The sequence below is a fragment of the Pestalotiopsis fici genome (assembly GCF_000516985.1).
Source record: "Pestalotiopsis fici W106-1 unplaced genomic scaffold PFICI_Scf_2, whole genome shotgun sequence".
In the NCBI taxonomy this organism is placed as follows: domain Eukaryota; kingdom Fungi; phylum Ascomycota; class Sordariomycetes; order Amphisphaeriales; family Sporocadaceae; genus Pestalotiopsis; species Pestalotiopsis fici.
The window spans coordinates 1,703,672-1,720,852 of record NW_006917092.1 but is presented as its reverse complement, the minus strand read 5'-3'; the positions used below and the strand labels follow the sequence as shown (position 1 = coordinate 1,720,852).

At 49.3% G+C, this 17,181-nt stretch overlaps 6 protein-coding genes across 6 annotated transcripts; 1 reads left to right on the top strand and 5 right to left on the bottom strand.

Moving 5' to 3' along the window:
- Nucleotides 1–327: 327 nt before the first annotated feature.
- Nucleotides 328–4,113, bottom strand: PFICI_02729 (uncharacterized protein; the record flags this gene model as incomplete). Its single annotated transcript, XM_007831310.1, has 5 exons — nt 328–2,509; nt 3,038–3,164; nt 3,223–3,555; nt 3,685–3,852; nt 4,020–4,113. 5 exons carry the CDS (start codon nt 4,111–4,113, stop codon nt 328–330), a joined length of 2,904 nt encoding a protein of 967 aa, XP_007829501.1.
- Nucleotides 4,114–5,035: 922 nt separating this feature from the next.
- Nucleotides 5,036–6,238, top strand: PFICI_02728 (uncharacterized protein; the record flags this gene model as incomplete). Its single annotated transcript, XM_007831309.1, has 1 exon — nt 5,036–6,238. The coding sequence occupies one exon, from the start codon at nt 5,036–5,038 to the stop codon at nt 6,236–6,238; it is 1,203 nt and encodes a 400-aa protein (XP_007829500.1).
- Nucleotides 6,239–6,311: 73 nt separating this feature from the next.
- Nucleotides 6,312–7,532, bottom strand: PFICI_02727 (uncharacterized protein; the record flags this gene model as incomplete). Its single annotated transcript, XM_007831308.1, has 4 exons — nt 6,312–6,583; nt 6,663–6,797; nt 6,879–7,185; nt 7,266–7,532. 4 exons carry the CDS (start codon nt 7,530–7,532, stop codon nt 6,312–6,314), a joined length of 981 nt encoding a protein of 326 aa, XP_007829499.1.
- Nucleotides 7,533–9,573: 2,041 nt separating this feature from the next.
- On the bottom strand, nt 9,574–11,217 carry PFICI_02726 (uncharacterized protein; the record flags this gene model as incomplete). The annotated part of the gene is made up of 1 exon (XM_007831307.1): nt 9,574–11,217. The coding sequence occupies one exon, from the start codon at nt 11,215–11,217 to the stop codon at nt 9,574–9,576; it is 1,644 nt and encodes a 547-aa protein (XP_007829498.1).
- Nucleotides 11,218–12,247: 1,030 nt separating this feature from the next.
- On the bottom strand, nt 12,248–13,444 carry PFICI_02725 (uncharacterized protein; the record flags this gene model as incomplete). The annotated part of the gene is made up of 3 exons (XM_007831306.1): nt 12,248–12,659; nt 12,759–12,941; nt 12,999–13,444. The coding sequence occupies 3 exons, from the start codon at nt 13,442–13,444 to the stop codon at nt 12,248–12,250; spliced, it is 1,041 nt and encodes a 346-aa protein (XP_007829497.1).
- Nucleotides 13,445–14,172: 728 nt separating this feature from the next.
- PFICI_02724 (uncharacterized protein) lies at nt 14,173–16,319 on the bottom strand (the record flags this gene model as incomplete). The annotated part of the gene is made up of 4 exons (XM_007831305.1): nt 14,173–15,583; nt 15,635–15,683; nt 15,761–16,159; nt 16,241–16,319. The coding sequence occupies 4 exons, from the start codon at nt 16,317–16,319 to the stop codon at nt 14,173–14,175; spliced, it is 1,938 nt and encodes a 645-aa protein (XP_007829496.1).
- Nucleotides 16,320–17,181: the final 862 nt, after the last annotated feature.

Sequence of the window (17,181 nt, the reverse complement as noted above, 5' to 3'; positions counted from 1 at the left end):
GGGTTATACTAATTAGCTCTTGGTACGGGATTGAGCGCAGCCAGCTTGAATCAAAGCATCAGCCTAGCAAGCAGACGCGCTGCCTGTGTTCGCGTGGTTGGTGCAGCCCACAAAGTAATTTAGTAATGCTTCATGCAACGTTAAGAAAGTGGAATGATCTTGGAATACTTCGTTCTTGTGTAGCCATATTACTATTGAAGGATTTTCCAGACTGAATCTCCCGAAATCCTTTACCCTATTCATAAACATGAATCATCATCTCTGAAGAGAAACCCATTATCATATACATAATCGCAATCAGCTACACCCGACAGCCACATACGATACTCAAGGAGTATAGTATCTCGGCTCGTCAAAGACGTGATATCTGTGACCTCTCACACCCTCGCCTCTAAAGAGGGATGGAAATCTCCAGCCCTCGGGTATCGATCCCTCGTCCACTCTCCGATTTCTCATGGTATAATCTCTGTCCATGTTGGACACGAGCGCTTTTTCCGCGTCGTTGGTTGGTATCACAAACTTGGCAACCTGTAGTTCCGTATCTGTGATTGAATCTCTGCTCACGCGTGCATATCCGACACGGTGCAGATGCTTGTAGAGAATGTATTCGCACCAGCGATCCCAGTCGGATGGATCCACATCATGCATCCCCGAGGTTTGCGATACGTATTTATTATAGTTGCCCAGTAACGGTTGCGTGACAAGATAGCTCAGCAGGATACTGGGCCGTGGCGAAGAGCCCATCAGCTCTGCCAGATACTCGCTCTGCAATCTTCGGTCTTCGGGGTCCTCTTCTTGTCCAGAATGGAAGACGAATACATCTACCAGCTCTCCGTAGCAGTCCAGTGTGGCGTGAATCGCTGGTGCCAGCTCGCCTACGGGAGATGGCAACAGGTGATGCGTGGAATTGACAATTGGGAACTTGGATAGCAGTGCTGCACCCCATGTGTGCTTGTTGGGACCTGGGCCATAATCGACGTACATGCCCAAGTCCTCAGCCAAGAACTGTGTTGTATCTCGGTTGCCCATGATAATTCGCTGCAGGTCCGACTCCAGTAGACCGACAACGTCAAGTTCCAATTCCTTGATCAAGTCCCGCATGCGATACTCTGATGAATACATGTCGTTATCAATCGAAAAGTGAATGGTCCAGATGCCGGCAGTCATTACACGAGACTCCTCGTGATAAGGCTTGTAGTCGCTGCTGGGGAGTCGATAATAGGCAGAGATGAGGAAGAGTATATTTGTCAAGGCGAGGGCCCAATCGTGATACTTGCGGTGCTGAGATTGAGTGGGGGCGGGCCTTGGGGATTGTTGGGCACTGGCATTGACAGCGGTCAGATCCCACACGCCAGCGCCAATCAACACCATCATGGTGCTCATGACCCAATCCGTGTGTTCGCGCACCAGGGGGCCACCCGGAACAAACGCATAAGCGACAACCCAGACATGAAATAGCACCACAAAGTTGTAGATGAAAAAGCCCCAGCCAAAGGTTGTCGCAGGGCTCTTCTTGGCGGCCTGTGTCAGGATGGGAACAGCGATGGCCATGAGATAGAACGCTGTTGTCAAAGCGCCTGCATATCCGATCCAGTTGTGTCTGGTGGTAAGAATTGCTGCTCCAACACTGCCAACACCAAAGGCCGACCATGTACTGACGAGTTTGGGTCGGGTTATACCAGTAATGAGCCCAAGCGACATTGCTGCCAAGGTCAACCAGCCATGTGCTGCAGATTGAGGGCCCCTGACGGGGTAGCCCTCCCATACCCAAAGGATCATGGTACTCGTGTCTGAGAGTAGAGAGTGTAGACCAAAGAAGAGGCCGCCAACGCCAAGGGCAGAAAGGAATGCAGAACCACCAGTGCGGTCGTCCTTGGCAAGACCCGTGTTCAATGGAGCTCTACGAGTGAATCGCCAGGCAGCAATGACTGCAAGAGTGAGGCCGATCTCATTCTTGCCTCCGTTGCCGGCGTGCATGATGGGCCAAATGGGGTTATTGGTCCACCATGCAAATTTTGCTGTCGATGAAAGAATCAAACCGACCGTCCACGCAAAGATCCTGGACTCGAGCCTAGTTGCGTGGACATTCTCGGAGAAGAGGGTAGCGGCCCATGACAAGCAGGACATCCAAACACCGAAACCGACAGTGAATAGCCGGTATACGGGATCCTTGACGAGCCAGGCAACGAGACCAGCCAGTGACAGCATGTGGCAGGCTCGCAAGTTGTTGAGTACGAATGATCGAAAAGATTTGTTGGCCAACAGGAATGGAGAAGTCGTGGACATGATCAATGCCTCGTATCCTGAAATGCCCATATGCCAAAGCGGAAAATACCAAATAACGACACCAAGACTGGTGAGTGTAGACCAAAAGACGAAGCCATGGTATACTTCAGCGGCAGTATCGAACAATTCTTTCAACGAAAACTTTGCGTCAAAAAGCCCACCTGTTGCTCTGGTCTTTTGTTTTGCCAATACCCTGTTGGTTGTTGGGACACGTGCTTTTTCTCTGGGAAAGGGTCAGTACACATGAATCCTCATAGACTGTTAAAAAAAATCAAAACTAGTCGAGTCTTTGTTGAAGGCGCACTCGCTCAGGCTGTCTACAAATGTCTGCTTCATATCGTTTCCTATTTCGTCCACGCGGCGATCCCTGTTTTTCCGCAACGCAATAACAAGGTCAGTGCAACAAGCACATCGCTCGCTAGTATCCGGGGAGTTTCCACGGAATGGTCTCACCACCTCGTAACGGGTAGTGACTGCGTTGCATTGGACTGATGACTCGGTGAAAGAAAACGGAGGATTCCAAGACATGCTGTAGTCCATTCGCTTCCGGTACCAGCATCGGATTTCCGTCTTCCTATCTCTATCACCATGTTGCATGCGATACGTGTCTGGGACCATCTCTCGTCTTATTCTCGGTCATGTTGAAATCTGAAAATGAGCAGTTTCGAGCAAGACTTTTTCTAGGCCAGTCCGAGCAAGTGCGCGCAATACGTCGACTCATCGAATCCAAAGAGGAAGTTCTTGCACATACCCCTGACTAAGACCTCCAACATCTCTGACGACAACTTCAAACGTAGAAAAGTCCAGAGCCGTTACAGCGTCAAACGCGACATCGAAGAGAATAAGGGACCATTCAAAAAATGCATAAGTCGTGTAGGCTGTTGCAAGTCAATATCGGAATCGGCACATGTTTATGATGTAAGCTGAGCCACTCACCGCCAGCAACGCGATGTACTTTGTGCTGAATGAAGAAATACACCAGCGGGACAAGAGTGCTAAAGAAGGCCGTAGCAAGGTACTTTCTGTACTTGATCGCTTTCGCATTCGGAGGACTGAGGGCAATGCAGCCAAATGTCCAAGGGATCGTAATGACCAGGTAAGAAATCATGAATATGTCGTGCCAGTCATGGTCGTCGGTAGATGTGATGTAGGTCCAGCCGCCACAGGTCAAGGTGCGCAGCAGTCCCATAGAACCAACAAACTTGGGCAATGTCTTGCCTGGCTTGGCGGTAAGAAGATACCATAATCCAACTAATGCAAATCGAGGACCTGTTCAGGACTTGCACATTAGCAATGACCTATACCAATGTTTGTCGTCGCAAACCGCAATGTTTGTTTATTTCCACCGCCCGTTGCTATGCACGCGACCAAGATCAAGCCATGCAGTGCTCCACATACCGGAGGTTATCGCGATGAAGAATTGAAAGAATGCGCGCTCGGGGTATCGATCGCCAATTGTGGCCGAAACGGAGGGAAACCACTCGTCGGGGTATCCGTAGAACTCATTCTTGACGATTTTGTGGTAATGGAGAGAGCAGCCAAGAACAAGGGCGCTGAGAAAGGCAGCTGGTAGCAAAACATTAGGTCAGTCGGGTCTGTCGCAGTGCTCTGCCTAGGTATGTTGCAAGCCGTGTAGCTCAACTGGAGATGCATTTTCCCATGACGATATGACAATGGTACTGGGGGGCTTGATTGACAGGTGGTGCACGGGGCGGGAAGAGGTAGGTACTGACTGTATGCCACAAGTGTATGCATCCAGGAAATCCATTTCGCGTTGAAGGAGAGCAGAGCCCCGCTGGGCTTGTCTTTGTACGTCGATGGCGCCATGATTTTCGAGGTCCGACAGCTCGAGTCGCCGCCAGTGGGATGATCTGCTTAGGAAGTGCGATACATCGACAAAGAGACGACAGACAGGCGGCGGGCGCAAGAAACAGAGGAAGAAACAAAAAAGACCTGTCCTATCCTAAGCAAGCGGAAAACAGAAAAGAGAGTGACGAGACGACACGACGGCAGGATTAAAGGAACAAACAAGGGACAGGATTTTATTATTATTATTTTTTTTTTCTTCTTTTGCTTCCTTCGCTGCCGGATATGGCGCGACATTGGCTGGGCCGTCTGCTGATGAGAGCAGTTATTATTTATTAGCTTCGGCATCCTCGGTGTCGCGCGCATTCCGTCATGTCATTGCCATGGCCTGGGTTGCTGGGCGGGAGCTTGGGCCCCTCCATAACAACCCCAATTAATCCCTACCTCCAAGGACAGTAATCGAGATTTCCATGCCGTCCACTCCGGCAGCTCTGGCCGAAAGAGTGGGCAGGGCGGTAATGTAGGTCCTCTGTAGACTACGACTGCGCTGTTTGCGTCTCGCCGAGCCTCACCTTGGCGGCTTGGGTTGGCTTGGGTACAATGTAGAATGGAAGTGGTGGAATACGAGGCTGGTGGGTTTTAGTGCACCATAATACGGCGCTTGTGCACCTATTCCTACCTTAAAGCCGAGCTGCACTTTAAAGCTGGGAACGGAACGATAACGGCTAGCGCGACTGATAACCCCCACCAAGACTTGTTGGCTCCACTAAAATTTCCGTCGCTTCACTGAAGTGCGCATGAAACTTTTCAGCACATTGGCAGCGCTTCACCACCAAAACGATTTCAGATCAGCAGCCGCCTCGCCTTGCATTCCACCCTGTTTGAATTGTAACGGCAACTCGACAGAAAATAGGGGCGACAGAGGCCTCACCCTTCATCAAAGATGGCTGCCATTTCAGACAAGGCTAATTTCTTCCTCGAGCAATCTGTGCCACAGCTCCGCGAGTTCGAATCGCTCTCCATCTTTAGCAAACCCGAGATCACCTCTATGGTCAAGAAGCGATCAAACTATGAGCATGTCGTTCTATCCCCCGGATCCCTACCCTCCGACTACGCAGACTACATCCGATGGGAACGTTCCCTCGAGGCTCTCCGTGCCAAGCGCTGCAAGCGTCTCCAAATCCGCAAGTCGAGCTCACATACTGGTGAGGGCAGGATATTTGGTCTGTACGAACGAGCAGTCCAGAGACACCCAGGCGATGTGTCCATGTGGAAGGAATATCTCAAGTTTGCCGCGGAGGTCAAGGCTTCCAAGAGGTGGAGAAAAGTCATGAGCCGCGCTCTGAGAATGCATCCCAACAAACCCCAGCTTTGGGTCATGGCAGGACGCAGAGCGGCGAGCAACGGCGATATGCAAGGAGCTCGAGGCTTCTTCATGCGCGGTGCGCGGTTCTGCATCAGGGATGCCACCGTTTGGATTGAGTACGCTCGCTGTGAACTTGAATGGCTGGGCCGCCTCGAGGCACGAAAGGGCAAGAAGGGTGGCGTTCAAAAAGCAGTGGCGGAACAGGCCGATTACGGCGACGACGCAATCATGTTCGGTGATGAAGACAGCGACGAAGATGCCGACGAGAATGGTCGGTTGGTGCTTCCGGACCCAGATGCCAAGGGTATCAAGAAGGTATTCGACGATGGGGCCGTCCAGAATCTGGCCAACAACCCAGCACTCGACGGTGCCATACCTATTGCAATTTATGATATTGCGAGAAAACAGCCCTTCTTTGGCGCTGTCGTGGCAGAGCAGTTCTTTGAGATGTTTGCTGGATTCTCGAATGTGTCGGTGCAGCCAAAGATCATTCATCATGTCCTCGACAGCATGACCGAAGCATACCCCAACACGCCATCCACCTGCAGCTGCCACATTCGACAGCCGCTTATTGGCATTGATGTCAATTCTGCCGCTTACCCCAAGGCTTTACGGGAAGCGCTGAACAGGCTGAACATTGCACTGGGAACGACTACAAACAAGTCTCAATTGGCTCAGAAAACGATTGCTTGGATCGAGCCCATCCTGGCGGTGGAAGATCTCGACGCTGGTATTCGCATGGTACTAGAACACACGGTCAAGACTTTGCCAAAGCCTTGATGAGACTCGTGTCGGTGATGATACATTCCGGCTCAAATCGATACATTAAGACTTTGAAGAGGCCCCAAATACTTCAAGCTGTCTTACTGGCGCCGCCCCTTTCCTCAGCAACACCAGTCAAATACGTCCACTCATCCTGGCTCACTCGACTGACACTGAGTCGGCTCTGCTTCAACAATTGCATACTCTCCAGCGGTGAACCCATTTTCCCCATTTCGCGCAACTCTTTCAAGCCAATGAGTTGCTTGAACTTGCTGCGAAATTCGACGTGTACCACGCTCCACTTGGGATCTTCTGGTTTGGAAGATGCGTCGTAGTAGGGAGCCTTGGGATCATGCGCCGATACTGGATCCAATAGTTAGCAGATGTTGTCATACAGTAGAGGAGTAATATTGGCCGAAACAACAGACTGGTGCTAACGTACAGTCGGGAGAATGCTCTTGCACTATTTCCATAGTGCCAACAATACCCGGCTCCTTGCAATTAGATTGATAGAAGAAAGCAAGGTCTCCCTTCTTCATGGCGCGAAGATTATTCCGAGCTACGTAGTTGCGTATTCCTGGTCGCTTGTTAGAAGATACCCAAATAAACAGATTCTCTACGCCCTCTCTCTCCACTCTCATCTGTTTAGTCCACTTACCATCCCACGGCTCTGGCTCGGTCTTGGCCGCCAGGTCATCAATAGAAAACTTGACATCGACGCCATTCTCAAATCGAGATTCCGGCTCTGCCTTGAGAAGCCAATATGACTTTTCAGAGCTGCCGCCATTGACAGTGTCTTTCTTGTCCTTGGCATCTCCAGCTGTTTTGGCCGCCTTGGGCGCAGACTTGGCCTTGGCCTTGGCTTTTGTCACAGCAGTAGTTGGCGTCTTCTTTGCAATAGTCAGTCGTCGAGTCTGGCTGACAATGCTTGGCAGTGATTTGGAGGATGACGCCGGAGAAGGAGCCTATCATCATGTAGGTTGGAAACGGCAAAAGCCCTCGAAGGGGGGGAGGGGAGGGGGGATCTGCATCAAGACAAACTCACTTTGGTATCATTGTCCTCATCTTCGTGCTTGTCAGTCGTCTTGCGGGACTTGGAAGGCGGCTTTTGTGTCTTTTCATCATCGTCTTCTGCCTCGCGCTTGGCTCTGCCCTTGTTTGCCTTTGTCGCGTTCTGCTGCTTCTGCTCCTGTTGTGGGGCCGGGGCCGGGGCATCAGCGGCGGCAGCTGTAGCAGCGCCAGACTTGCGACGCGTCGAGCGTCGGAGTTCCTGCTCCGGGACGGCTGCTGCTGCTGCTTTCCTCTTGGGCATTTTCGCGGCTCAATTATTGGGTGCAAATAATCCCGACTCAAATAATGTCCAATGGAAAGAAAAAGGAAGGGACAATGTTTATGTGCTCCCCGAAGCAATGAGCTTGACAAGAGGCAGAGGCAGAGAGAAGTGAGAGAAGTGGCTGGCTCGGATAATGGGGTACTTTAGGTTCTAGACTCTAGTGCACCCCCCGGACCGTTGCGCTTGTGGAGATCGCTATAAACCCAGTGTCGTGTTTAATTACCCGCCAAGTTAGCAAAGGTTAGCTCTTCTGTTCTCAACTCCTGATTCGAGATTAATGGTACACCTGTAAAGTCCAATCGTGGCATTTGGTAAATGTTTATAGTTCAATAACGGCTTCGTCGCATTTGGGTTGGTTCCTACAAGGGCGACAACCCATCAATGACCGGCCTGAAGGCTTGATTGGAATAAGCTGCGCAGAACAGCGCACTTCTCGGCATTATTTTGTAATTCTATGAGCATTATACTATATTCCTGCTACTTTCGACATTGGAAGAACCGACAGGATCAGAATCTTGCGGAATCACAGAAGGAAAGAACAATACATTTATCCATATCCAAAACTGGCCGTCTCGAGCTGTCACTCATTTGCACTTGGTCGACACTGTCGGTGAGTGCTGTTTAGCACGCGCCATTGATATAGGAACCCCTTCGTACGATTTGTCGAGTCTCCAGAGGCATCTTTGCACCTTTGTTAGACTTCTCGCGGAAAATTGAGTGTTGCCCAAAGCGAAAACTCCGTCTGGTTTGATGAGATTAGTACTCAAAAGCCTGATGCGTATGGTGCAGAAGCCAACTGGTAGGGGCACTTTCAAATCTGTAGGTAGAGCTCAGCGAAGAATCAATAAATAATTTGAGCCTTCAACACAAATTTGGTTCGCAGAATTACCTATGCACTTATCACAAGACGGCTTTCTTTTTTTCTTTTTTCTCCTTTTTTTAACATCGCTTAGCCGGTGGCTACGTACCCTGATTTGAAGAATTATAAATGCTAGTCAAGGTGCTGATTTCCTATTGAAATTTGAATCGGTATCATATGAATCATTACTATTTACAGGAATATGACAATCGAGCATAATCTGTAGAGCTTGAAAACCTACAAGACTAATAGTTGAGTGTCGTCGTCCGCTTACCCTTCCAATTCCAACACCTCTTCAATGTATAACACAGCTCGGTCATGAGCAACATAGAAACATCAGATTGTTCCCCAGGTTTATTTGATCGAAATAGCCTCAACGAGGTGATTTTGTTTCCCTGAGTTATGAGGGGGCCCTAGGCGCAGGACCTATCTGGCCAGTCTCCAGGATCCTTTTCCAGCCGCTAGGATCCCTAATCTCTGATGTAGAAATAGCATGAACCTGCTCTTCGTTGGCGTAATTGTGTATATATGACGGCGAAATCACACGGCGATGATGTCCTTCGCGTCTTGGAATCATAGGGACTGGACAACTAAATAAGTTCCAAATTTCGGTCTTCTTGATGAACTACAGCTGCACGTTCCATGAGTACTGGGCCTTGGGACGTTGCCACGGCAAGCTCTCCGTATTTCAGGGTTTTGTTCACAAGGAGAACGAATTGACCGAAACGCGGTACTGGAGTGGGCTCATCGAGGTTGCCAGTGGAGAGCTTGATGATATCAAACAACCAGGGAAATGAAGGGCGTTGTAAACGGAATTTGTCGAGGCCTAGTAAACATCCCAAGAGTTGACCAGGAAAGCAGCCACATCGGCCTTGGGTATAGGGGCGATGCGCCACAGCGCGGCTGTGTTGTGTGGTACCCTTCGGGTGACATAACGAGAAGGGTTACTAAGTCTGTTTGTTCACATATTGTTTTCGTAGTCTTAGACCATCTTCAATTTTACTCTTTATTTTTGATACAGCTCGTGTCAAGGGGAATAGGTCCGAAATTCGAAGAGCACTGTTAAATACTAGCACAGCATAAAGGTTCCTTTTTGTGACTGGAAGTACACAACCACGAGTTACAAGAATGTACCGACATCTATCCCTTGTCTACCCTTGTCTACCTGGCTGTTTGAGATGTTGAGTCCTTTGCATTCTCATTAGCATCGGCATAAGCGTCGACATATGTCTCGGCAAATTTCCTTGCAGAAATGTTTCTCCCAAATAAGATGTCCAACTCTTCATACGTGCGACCTTTCATCTCCGGGAGCCTGAAATATGCCCATATAGCGGAAATCAAGCAGGTACCTCCATAGACAAAGAATGTCTTGCCCTTCAAGTTACCCGCACCGGGGTTAAGCATGTATGGTGTTACAATGCCAAAAATGGTGAACCAAAAGTAGAACGAGCACCGCCCGATCGCAATAGTCTTGGCGCGGAGTCTTGTTGAGCCAACCTCGCTTACAATGCAAAATGCTAGTGGTCCGACAGATACATCGTATAAGAAGACCCAGACGACGAGCAGGATTGACTGTGCCCACATTGACGGCTGATTAGAAGAGGGCGCGATGGCGGCGAAGGCGATACTGAACATGACCAAGCACATGAGTGTTAATCCAACGATGAAAATTCGTCGGCGGCTGAAATGAGTGATCAGAAACCACGAGAGGACTGTGCCGAAAAACCCGATGGCATAGTATCCCAAACTGATACTGAACGCTGTTTCGGAGCTGACACCAGCCTGCTGAAAGAAGTAGGTGTTGTATGAATTCATGGAGATACCAGCGAAGACTTGAATGGGCCATGCGCAAAGAGCAATCTCTGTCCTCCGCAGATCGGTTCCCTTGAAACAATCCCAATACGACTCCTTGGATACTTGGCTCTCCTCCTGATCTGTGCGAAGCATCATGGCAAGAGTCTTCTTCACACTACTCTCACCCCGAGCTGAAAGCCGTTTGAGTGCATGCTCTGCGTCCGCAATGCGACCTTGCCGTATCAGCCACCACGGTGACTCGGGACAAAAAAGCATGCCGACCACCAAGGGTACCGGCCACACCCACTGAATCGCAAATGGGATGCCATAAGCCCACCTGCCCTCTATTCCTTGCACGGATCGAAAGATACCGGCCGAGATCAATTGTCCTACCACCCAGGTCAGGTTGATAAATGTCGTTAAGTAGGCGCGCAGCACAGTTGGGCAGACCTCGGCGGCGTATTGCGGCGCCGTGGCATTGAAGATGCCCCAGGGTATGCCACAGAGGAATTGTCCGACCAAGAGAAGAGCCTTGCTGTTGGCAAAGACGAGAACAAATGTGAAGGCCGCTATCGCAATATATGCAGCTATCATGGTCTTCTTCATGCCAATCTTTTCGGATATGATACCGTTTATAAAGATGCCGATGATGACACCGATATAAGCAGCGTTGCCAAGCAAAATCTGCCACAAGGCAGTGACTTGGTAGCCACCTTCGATTGGTTCACCAAAATCCTCTTGAAATGCTTTGAGGGCAAACAACTGGCCAATGACGGCCATGTCGTAGCCTTCCATGACACAAGAGACGGACACAAGAACAGACCACCCGACGGCTTTGGGGTATTGTCGCAGAGCGTCCATGAGGGTCATGTTGTGCTCGGCCTCGGTGGCTTCCTTTGCATCGTTGAATAAGTCCCCTGACGGATCTCCATGGCGCGTGACTGCTTCAACCTGGTCGACGGAAGGAGTCTGACAAATGACCTGATCCTTTGCAAGTGTCGTTTCGGCCATGATCTGTACTTTGATATTTCAGCATGGACAATAAGTGAAGAGAAAATTTAAGCCAATGAATCCTGCAAAATATTACAAGGAAAGTTTGAGAACAAGTTGAGGTGATGAGATTTCGTAAGTCATTCTAGGAAATATTCTAGCTTATATACGTTGAAAATTTATCCCACGATGACACTGACTCGCCCAAGCTGATCCCTTTGCCCTCCGTGCAATATACTTAGGTATATAATGCTCATTGCTGCCATGTGCTTAAATTTCCCCATGGGGAACTAGACCTTATACCCCAGGGCTTGGTCATAGTGTGTCATGAACCTCCAAGGTGCGGGATCAATTGCTTCAGTGGGATAAGCCGCGCGGTCTGGATTGACAAGGCATCTTATCTAACTTAGTGTTGTCTAGGTCATACTATGTACGTTCGGATTGGATATGGCGGCGGGACCACCTCACCTTGGCATACTCCGGCCCCCAGCCACTAACCAGCGGAAAGTCCGAGGCCAACTCCTATACCGCTAGCTCTACTCTCTGCGGATAACTGCTTGTAGAAACTACCGCCGCGATACCATCTGTTTTCGCCACCGCACTAACTCTCCAGAAAGTAGTGTCATGTCTAAGCACTTGTTCAGAGGCACTGTCTAAGCCAGTCGGCATATATTCAGAATGTTAGAGTTCTACACGTATTTCTGAGCGGCAAATTGTGAAAAGATATGATAGGTGAGGGTACTAGTTGTTGTATTAGTTGAGTTGTTCACATCTAACAGAGGTTGAATGATCAAAGATATATCCATATGTGGAGAAGCGCTCCACTTATTCCTACACCTTGACAGTATTCGGTTCGACTGGTTTGATTAAATTTACAGGCTGGGCTAGCTAGAGACACCCTGTAAAAGGTCGTACACAGGATCATAAGGCCTTATGGCCAAGGTATCGGAGTCAGGTGTGGAAAGTGGAAAAGGGGCAATTACCATACATCCATGAACTTCATGGATTCGTTCGATACGCTCGAGTAATAACTGCAAAGGTGCAGATGCTATCAACGCCACTGTCGCAGTATAGTTTCGTGGCCCTCTAGTGCAGAGGAACGAAGGCTACCCTCCCAGATGACCTGTCCCTTCTTGGGATCTTTAGCCTCCGAGCTGTATTGTCCAGCCTCTGAGCCATTGAGATAGACGCCTTTGGGCTGTGCAGTGAGCGGTGGCGGACCGCAATCGAAAGCAGCCGCAAGGACATCACGAGCAGATTTTCGCGGAGTGCGCCACGAACCATTCGGGTACAAATATACCAGCATAGTACCAAATATGCCAGCAAATACTCGAAACACTAATACACGAACAAACCAGTGACTGTGGCGAATGATACCTGTAGCCATGGCACCCGGGTCGATTGCGAGTACCGATATCTTGCTCAAGAGGGGATCCTGATCCAATCGGCTCTGAAGCTCATGTCTATTCAAAGTAAGAATTGTGAGATTTGACCAGCAGTCGTCGGTATATTGGAGCATAATTGTAGTTCAAGGCCAAGAAACAAAAGAGATGAGGACATACATCATCGCCACTCCACACATCTTAGAAGCCCCGTAACGGCGATATGCAGCAGCCCAGGAAGTGTTGTCATCTGCATTTGAGCTCCAGGTTCCCTTTGCGAGAGGTTCGAGGTCATCAAAGACCATAGTCTTATATCTGTTGTCTTTGAAAGAGCCGTTCATGATATTGTGTGGGTCTTCGGGACTATCGAGTGTGTGTAAGTACATAAAATTGCTAGGCAAAGAATATGACAAAACTGACTTTTGGGCCCAACTACTGATCCAAACAATCCTTCCTCGCTCTCGGTCAACACTTTGTAGTAGTAGAAGTGTCAGGAGCCAATGACCAAGGTAATTGACCATAAAAGACATATCCAGGCCGTCCTCGGTCCATGTCTGCCTCTCAGCCTCTTCGTAACCGGCATTGAGGATGATGGCAGTAATAGGTGGAATACTCCCCACCTCGACCTGGGCATTGATAGCCGCAGCAACCTCGCGCACGCTCTGAAGTCGCGAAAGGTCGAGCGACACCAGTTCATAGGAATGGAAAGGCGATGAGGAGGACAGCTTTTTGAAAGTGGATTTCGAAGATGCAGCATCCCGCACAGCGTAGATGCCGTGGTGGGCACGCAGAGCGGGCGTTGAAACGATTTGGGAGAAAATGGCACCGCCAAGGCCTCCACTCGCGCCCGTAAGTAAGATAGACATGGCGGGCGTCGAGGTTGAGTTGGGCGTTGCCGAGTTGTAGAAAAGATGCAATTCGCGAGTGGAGAGTCAGGAGACTTGATTCGGCGGCAATGCAAGTCCGACTTTGTTATCAGGGCAAGGTGGCCGACTGCCTTAAGGTAGGTTGCTGCTGGAAAGGTCCCAGGCTTTTTGGTGACACAGAAATACAGCCCTGTTTTGTCGTTGGTGTGGCGTTGCAACTGAGAAACCAACCGGTACCTTCATGTTGGTACGAGCAGATGCACTTCGGTATGCAGGTAGGTAATGTATGTTGGTACATGACATGTTGGTCCAAATATTGCTGCACATGAGTGGGGAGTACCCACAGCGCTATGTAACACATCCCCTGCTCGATCTGGTCGTCCAACACGCCCCAATTGGCCTCAACTTATGTACTGTGTACTGCACATTCATTGTTATTCCGTACTTTCTTATCACTCTGATGCTACAGGTCACCGACCGCACGGCTCAGGACAGCCAAAAATCCCTAAGACATACGTCTTGGCGTCAGCATCAAATTGTTTCATCTCATTCAACAAAACGAGTTGGGAATTTCTTTGCAACTGCCATAGACACCGTTTTTGGCACTGGTCCTTCTAATGAAATCAAAGGAAACAAACATGGAAGAATTTGCCCCACTGGTTCCAAGTTCCAATCTCAGGGTTTTTCCTTGTACCAACACAGGCATAGGTAGGTAGGTATGCAGCTATTTACGACTGTGACTTCTTTGCTGCCCAAGTGGCCTTGACCATCTCGGCGCATCGCTCTGCAACCACCAACACGGGCGCCATAGTGTGGCAGCTCGGGATCTTGGGGAACACACTCGTGTCTGCGATCCTTAGATTGGTAAAGCCATGAACGCGGAGTTTCTGATCGACCACGCCATTTTTCTCGTCATTTGACATGGGGTACGTGCCAGAGAAGTGTAGACTCGTATGACTGACCCTCTTGAGGTAATCGTCAATCTCATCATTAGTGACATTTTTCCATGTCTTATCTTTGCCAGATCTGGTTTGCGGTGAGATATTTCGATTGGCCTTGGAGCCGACTTGAGGTGCTTGTTGGCCAGACACTGACGATGCGATCGAAATCGGAAGCGGAAGGTAGTCGATGGGTGCACTCTTTTCCCATTCCTCCAGCATAGAGGGGTCTTGACCGGGAGCGAAGGCAAGCTTCGCAGGATATGGGTACTTTGACTGTTGCAGCTTCTCAGCCAGTCGCATTAAAAAGCGGACAGCCAGTCTAGCTGTCGCGATATCATGCTCGTTGGTAAACATTGGGTACGTGATTCGAGGTTGCACCAGGGCATCCGTGCTGGCCAGCTCTACGCGACCGGACCCACGAGGCTGCACCAATGTAGGATACAGGGACATCAATGTACGCCCTTCAACCTCTCTCTCGACCGAGCTGTTGGGCATGAGCATGACCTCAATGTCGGGAACGTTGCGAGATAACGATGCATCAAGCATGTCACGTCCTTCACTGTCGCGGCCTTTTACTTCCATGGTATCTCTGTCAATCGCGTCGCTGTGAAAATATATGGTTTTTGACATGGAAGTAAAACTCAACAGGCCTTTTCCGAAGAAAACCCAGAGCAGGATATGCCAGACCCCCCAAATCGACTGTAAAAGGTGGAAAGTTTCCTTTTTAGGAACTTCTAGCATTATAGGAATGCTATAATGGTCTGATAAGGTGGCACCTACTGCTGGTGTCTCTTTGATCAGGGGTATGCCATGTTTTTTGGACGAATCTGCCGGTCCAATACCACTCAAAAGAAGGATTTGAGGAGTACAGGCTGCTCCAGAACAAAGGATCACCTCACGGTGTGCCCTTACGTAGTAATGGTTGCCGGGTTCCTTTACAGATTGGATATGAACACCTCCCACGGTGCCTGTCTCCACGTTGACTTCCAAGCGTGAAGCAGCTGCACCGGTGCAAATAGTTAGACGATTGCGCCTTTTGTATGCTACTTCCCTGATGAGGTATGCCGTAAGCGCAGAGATTCTGCTCCCATGCTTGTCGATAGCTGTATCAAGATTGAAGCATCCCATTGCGGGCGCCGAAGGATCGTTGATGTCCTTTTGAGGACGGATACCAAGCTCCTCGACGGCCTTCTCAAGACTGTGAGATATTAGATGTGCACAAGGGTAGGAATTACGAAGCAGTACTTACTATTTGGTCCACTTGAACGGGAATGAGTATTGTCGAAGCTCAATGGGTCCTAGGCAATCAAGATATGGTTAGCGAAAGCGACGAGAAATTAGTTGAGTGCACTCTTGCAGAAGAGAAAGTCATTACCTTTATGGCCCCTGAAAGAGGATTCTGGGTGTACAATGGCGTTCTCAATCTTGCGGAAATACGGTTCAAGTTTCTCGTAGCTCCAGTCCTGCAAGCCCAGCTCAGACCAGGCGGCATAGTCTCCGGGGAAACCACGCGTCCAGAGCATGCCATTCATACGAGAAGCACCGCCAATGCCTTCCACTGCCCAAAGACGATTTCTTCGTCCGTTGGCCCCCGCGATAGGTTCTGACCATCGGTTGCTCTGAACCTGTAAGAGGTCGCCAAGAAACATATTCTGGCTCAAAAGTGGCATACGCGAGACCATGTTGTCTTTCACATATCCTTTATCGATCACAAGAACCGTAACATCAGAGTCCTCAGACAAGCGCGCTGCAACAGCACACCCTGCAGTTCCACCTATTGCAACAAAAATTGAATTGTTAGTACTCAATCACGCAAGCATTTTGACAAGGTCCTTGAGGACTTGCAGCCACTTACCTCCAACGATGATATAGTCATAAGTCTTGCCATTCACCTCGGAGGGCGAGTGTTCTGGGTAGGATGGGAAGGGCCACATGGTGGACAATATGGAATAAAGACGATGGCTTCTAGTATAGTATTATGACTCAAATGACTGTCGGGAGTCGGGCGCGTTTGCGAAATAATACCAGAAATATTAACAACGACGAGAGTTTTGCTGAATATGGATTTACAAGCTAAATGCAAAAACAGCGTCTTTTTACAGACCCTGCTGCTGGCACATATAGTAAGGGCTTGTTGGTGAAGAACAGTTGGCGTTGGGGAAGATGATGGTCCAAAAGGCTACCTCTGGCGTATGTCACAAATGGAAATGGCATGATGTATCAGATACTAGGTACATAGGTACTTTGAGTATGCGCCTGCACTGCTGCCAGGCACGATACTTCAGGCAGTCACCTCCTAACCTTAAGTACCTAGGGTCGGGGGCCACGGCGCCTAAGGTCCGTTTATTTGCTGCCTGTGTGTGGCGTCTAGCGCCCGAACAGCAAGAGAATGCCAAATAAAGCTTATTCTTAGAAATCAAAATTTGAGAAAAGCACCAGCTTCTTTAAAATTCCACGACTGCATTCAACTCACTATATATAAAGTACATCCCCTGGACCCTCCTTTGCAAAGATATGAGAAATAGAAGAGAAGTTTAACAGATACCGAACTTGTTCAAACAGACTCTTCTACGCTGATTGGTAGGATCGAAGCAGATCACCTTTACATGTACGCTTTCGTGATTGACTTCTGGCCAGATCTAGTGTGCTTCGCTTGTCGGATTGTCTCTGTATTCTAACGTTTGACCCTTTTTTATCGCCGTCGACGGCTAAAAAAGGAGGCATTGGCCGTTTACGTTCAACATCGTTATAATAATTTTTTACGTCGTTCAGCAGCTGTACGATTTCCCGGTGTCC